A 6,000-nucleotide genomic window follows, 5' to 3' on the forward strand; every position below is an offset into this window, starting at 1 on the left:
GAAGCTCTCATAATTATGGCTAAGGGTTTGCTTACTTCCTTTGCTGCCTCCTTCAATATAACTGGATAGATTCCATCCACCCTGGGTGCCTTTTTTATGTTTATCTTCAACAATTTCTCCTCCACTTTCCTCTCAGTTATTACAAAATCATCCAGCTCACTGCCAGAATTTAACTCATCTCTGGCATTCCCCTCCCTGAATAACTCCTGATGGGTGAATCTAGATGCAAAATACTCATTTAGTTTGTTAGCCACCTGAGCAGGATCCTCAACTGTTGAACCATCAATATCCAGTGGACCAATCTGATTCATCCCTTTCCTTCTAGAGTTTACATAGGTAAAGAACTCTTTTCTGTTTTTCTTTGCATCCTTTTCCAAGAATTTCTCATAATCTGCCTTTGCCTGCCTAATCTCCTTTGTGACTTGGTTACAGACCAGCTTATATCTATCATAAGCTTCCATGTCACCCATTAATTTATATGTATCCCATGCATTTTTCTTCTCTGCCATATGTCTCATTAGTTCATCTGACATCCATTTAGGTCTAAACCTTGAACAATATTTCTTAGTCGGTATGTAAAGCCTAGTAGCTTCCAAGATAAGTTCTTTGAATGCTTCCCATTTTGAATTTGCTGTTGGTAACATCATCAGTTGGTCCCACTGTACAGATTTTAAATACTGTCAGACCATCGTAGTCACCTTAAAGCAAAAACCCTTTCCTTTACCCCGATGGTAGTTACCTCTTTTAGTAAATCCCACTTCAGCACACTGTGATCACTGCCACCTAGTGGTTCCTTCTTAATGCATGAAGAATCACTACTAATAATCAGATCAAGAGTATTACTCCCTCTAGTTGCCTCCCAAATATGCTGATGTAGAAAACAATCATCCAATAAATCCACAAAAGCCTTGCTAGTGTGTGAGTGACCAACCTACAAATTCCAGTCAGTATCTGGGAAATTAAAATTCCCCATTATAAGACTCTCTGATTTACTGGTCCACTCTATTTCCCTGTACAGTTTCTTATTATACTCATCAGAGTCATTAGGCCTATAGCACACTCCTACTCCCAATTTTGATCTCCCAATGCTTATGTCGCACCAAACTGACTCGACACTGCACTGTCCAGCAATGCTGACTGGCTTCACTTCCTTGGATTTTGTGTTTATTAACTAATAGCATAACCCCTCCTCCCTTCCTATCTGTACACATTGTACTCCCCAAATTCCAGTTCTGCATTCCTTATATCTGTGTGACACGATGTCTCTGATATCCCAATAATATCCACCTTTGAAGCTTTGAGCAATATCTCAAATTTATTTACCAAACTCCTAGCATTAGTGTACACGCAAGTATACATGCACCTGTTCTTTTTCTTAGCTACCCTAACACAACACATGTGTTTATTTGTACTGCAGTGATTCCCAGCAGTCTCTGAAATATCCTGCATCATGTTTTCCAGGCTTCTGCTCATTCCAATAGAAGCAGTGCAAGAATCACTTTCACCTCTGCCAGTGGCTACTGTTAATCTATTAGTCCTTGTATCCCCCCAAGCTAGCAGTTTTCCGACCCACCTAACACTGCCTTGATAGCATCAGCAAATATTCTTGCACCCTTTATTTAAGTGTATCCCATTCCCGTCTCTCCTGTTAACGAGTACACACCAGGCTGAAAAAAATTCTACCGCTTGACCCTTGCACAATCAATCATATTAATGATCTTGGTAAAACCCCTCACACCATTCTCAACACACTCGATTCAATGCCTCTTGTGATCTTCCATCAAAAGGATTTTGATGAATCTTGATGCTAAGAAAGTATCCAGGTCCTAATGGTATTTCTCCACTTCTTCTCAAAACATTTGCTCCTGAACTTACTCCTGTTCTTTGCCACCATTTTTCACTTTCTTATTCCAAAAGTGTTTTTCCTTCTGCTTGGAAATTTGCTCATATGCAGCCAGTTCCTAAAAAGGGTTACAAATCCCTCTCATCCAATTATCATCCCATTGCAATTACTTCTCCTCTTTCTAAGGTAATGGAGAAATCAATTAACCGCCAACTCTTAAACTACCTAGAAACCTTCCATCTGATCAACGATTGCCAGTATGGATTCCGCCAGTGTCGATCCATTGGATATTGTGGCTTATGTTACCCATTTATGGACAAATTCAATGGAAAAGTTTGGTGAAACACAAGCAGTTGCTCTTGACATCTCAAAGGCATTTGATCTTGTTTGGCATAAAGGTCTTCTAAACAAGCTTCCATCTTATGGTTTTGCCAACTGTTTTTTTGTAATTGGTTATCCAGTTTTCTCTCTGACCATTCACTGAGGGTGACGGTAGATGTCTCTGTCTTCTAACTTCTCCACTAATACTGGTGTCTCCCAAGGTTCAGTTTTTTTCCCCACTCTTTTCCTCTTGTATATTAATGACCTTCTTCCATTGACCAGAAATCCTATCCATAGTTTTGCTGATGAAAGCACATTGCATTCCACTTTCCAGTTTGAGAAGCCTTACCCTGCTCAATCAGCTTCAACTCCTCGAATATCATATACCAATTCCTTAAATGCTGATCTCCAGATAATTCTCCAGTGGAGCTTGTTTGTTTTTTGGTTTTTAGGAGCACTAGCAACTATAGGTAGATATGAAGTTTTCTGAGCAGTGCAGACGGGCTGCAAGAGTATCTCATGGTGTCTTGTCAATGATATTCAGGAATTTTTCTAGCAGAGATAAGGAAGTGATTATTCCCTTGTATAAGGCAATGGTCAGGCCACACCTTGAGTACTGTATGCAGGTCTAGAGGCCTCATTTCAAGAAGGATGTAGAGTTGCTGGAACGAGTACAGAGAAGGCAACAAGATTAGTGAATGGAACAAAAGGGTACTCTTAGGAAGAAAGGTTTAAGTTTTGCAAATTACAGTGTCTGGAGACTAGGCACCAGCGAGGTGATCTGATAGAGGTGTATAAAGCCTTGAATGGTTTGAGCATGCTCAATGCTGATGGGATTCTTCCTCTTGCTCAGAATAATCAACTGAGAGGACATAAATTCAAATTGAGGAAAGACAGATGTAGGATAGATGTGCGGAAATTTGCCTTTAGCCAGCGGATAGTTGGTTGGTGGAACAGACTGTCGTGGAAGTTGATATTTTGAATGAACGGAGGGGTGAAGTGGGTTTTTTTTTTGGCTGATGCTGTGCGTAAGCTTGCTTTCTTGCATCATATGCCTCTACTAATGCTAAGGCGATATTGCTCCGGGATATGCGGTGGTCATTACCTGACCTTTCCGCATCCTCCGTATTTAGTGGTGATGGGCTCGAACCCTGGTCTAATCAAGAAGCATGTGCTATGCACTGCTGCTCCTTCCCACCTGGCTACAGAGGCACCTCTCCAGTGGAGCAAAGACAACTTAGTTGATTTCACTCCTAAAACTCAGTCCTACCTTATATCTCGCAAAGAGGATTCTTCTGCTCCTATACTTATCTTTGGTGACACTTCTAGGCAAGATGATATATCTCTTTTGGGGATTACCCTGACTTCTATTCTCTCTTGGCACAAGCACATTACAAATATTGCTTCCTCTGTATCTAAAAAACTTTGGTTTTCTCTTTCGCTCTCGGCCTTACTTTTCTTCCAAACAGCTGTTCACTCTGTATAAATCGCAAATCCACTCTACCGTGGAATATTGTTCTCAGGCTTCTAGATTCCATTCAGAAGAGGGCAGTTAGGTTAATTAATGACTCATATCTAACAGTCTCTCTCTCATAGAAGTACTGTTCTGCTGTATGCCTTTTCTACAAATACTTCTATGGGCATTGTTTTTCTGAATTGGCTTCTATAATTCCCACTCTCTCTTTCAAAACAGTCTGAACATGTGCTGCCAACGTCCATTTACTGTCCAACTTCAAACTCACAGAACCAACTTTTCATCTTCCTCGTTTATTCATTCAACTGCCATTTTCTGGAAAAACCTTCCTTCATATGTATTTCCTGAAAATTAGTCTACAGAAGTTCAAGTCGAATGTCAACAAATACCTTCTTTCGTCTTCTCAACCTGCAACTCATGCACGGTAATAAGTACTATAGGTTCTAATACCTCTCGTGTTTGGGGTTTTCATAAAAAAAACCGAAAACATTAATGCCAATTGGATATTTGAAAAGTAAGTAAACTCGTCTGTTAAAATCTGTTTTCACCACCTAATCATTGTGATTAAAATATTAGCAAAAAAAAAGAAAAAAAAAAGAGTTTTATTTTGTCTGAACAATTTACAGGACTGGTAAGTTCTTGGTATTTAAGTCATTGGGATGTTTAAATTACTGAATGATTTGTTTGCAATTCACTGTTTTGCTAAAAATGACTGATAGAATTGAAAGGATTCGTATATATAGACAACTTCCATTAGTTTTACTGAAATGTACAAAGAATTTGATTTATTAATAGTTATCAGTATATTTAATTTGTAAATTCTTTTATATACAAAGAAGCACCCATATATCTTTCTGAGAAATGAACCAACTGCAACAAGTTTTTATTGAGAATAAAATTATAAAATGATGTTTGATACATGTATGTATCAAATGCATGTATTACTGAATATATGCATGTATCCAACACGCATATATTCAGTAATTTAAACACCTCGTGGCTGGAAGAGTTCTAAATTGCAAGTAGCATCATGTTCATAACAAATATTCTTGCTGTACTCTTAATTTTAACTGCATAATCTAATATATATTGTTAGATAGTTTAGAATATCTTTTACCATTTCTTATTATATTGATGTGTTAAGATTCCTTTTCTTTTTCTTTCAGGATAAAAAAGCAAAATCACATTTGAATAAGTTAGTAGGTAAAAGAAATAGGGCCTTGAAATACATGAGGATGAGTAACTATGATAGATTTAGTTGGCTGGTTAAGGAGCTTCAGATTACATTTACACCTGCTCCACTTGGAGTGACACCTGTTAAATATACCCGCAAAGGTGAGATACGACGATTGATACAAGAACATGTTGACAAAATACGGAATGACAAGCTGAATGCATACCATGAAAAATTAAAAGCACAGCAAGAAGAATTTTTGAAGGAAAAGGAAGAAACATATAAATGGATTGCAGAACAAGAAATGGCTCTAGGCTTGACTGAAAATAAGAGTTAAATAAAATTATTCTGATACATTTTGTATAATTCATTTGCTGTTAATCATTTATACTAAGTTTTTTGAGTATTCTGGAGAGACAGATTTCCATGTGGCAAGGCAGGATTAAATCAATTTAAAATTAATGTGGCATTCCTCTATCATTATGTTTACTGGCAAAACATCTGATTAAACACAATTGCATTGCATTGGTATTGAAAAACACTTCTTGAATTATATACAGGTCTACGTAACAACTGTTAGTCCTCAAAAACACATCATTAAGCAAATGATGATTTTCTGTACACTTCCATCGTTGATATGTTCCTTGAAAGAAAGAAAAAAAAAAGTGAATTTTAAATATGTGTAATACAGCAGCAGTGAAAGAAGTAAACTTACCTGTTTGCATACACGAATCTGATATTCCTGCAATAGCTTAGCTATTTAACAATAAAAGAGATCTTCATTGATTACTGGGTTCATTTTTTTTTTCCATTTAACATGAAATTAGGAAATTAGTTGTGGGTAAAGGAATGACCATTTCTATTGTTTTTAATCTTAGTTCATCAAAAATGAAGATTCTTTTGTTGGTGTGTAAGTGGGCAAGTTCACTTAAACTTGTAAACTCTTCTCTTTGTACAATAGCTGGTACCAATCACGGTCTCCTCTTGTTAATTGCCGTTCCTTTGTATCTCTATCTTCTTCAGCAGAGATGGTCATTTGCAGTTTCCAAATAGGTAAAAGCTTCTGATGTCCTTGGTTATTAATTTTTTCTCTGTAGTGTTACCATTTCTTCAACCTTGGCTTCTATGGGACTGAAATAAATTGACCACGTCAGCCTACTTAACATTATCCAAGCCAGTCATTTTCTG

The 6,000-nt window shown here is 37.4% G+C and overlaps 1 protein-coding gene across 1 annotated transcript in view; it reads left to right on the forward strand.

Annotated features, from left to right (window-relative positions):
• The window catches only part of bonsai (28S ribosomal protein S15, mitochondrial), a 66,773-nt gene extending 61,605 nt beyond the window's left edge, over nt 1–5,168 (forward strand). The window contains exon 6 of the mRNA XM_090377422.1: nt 4,805–5,168. Coding sequence (XP_090233548.1) covers nt 4,805–5,149 — 345 coding nt within the window. The 3' untranslated portion in view covers nt 5,150–5,168. The remainder of the gene's footprint in view (nt 1–4,804) is intronic.
• The last annotated feature ends 832 nt before the right edge of the window (nt 5,169–6,000 follow it).

Source organism: Mastigoproctus giganteus, chromosome 7, assembly GCF_048544385.1.
Source record: "Mastigoproctus giganteus isolate SK-2022 chromosome 7, ASM4854438v1, whole genome shotgun sequence".
Classification (NCBI taxonomy): domain Eukaryota; kingdom Metazoa; phylum Arthropoda; class Arachnida; order Uropygi; family Thelyphonidae; genus Mastigoproctus; species Mastigoproctus giganteus.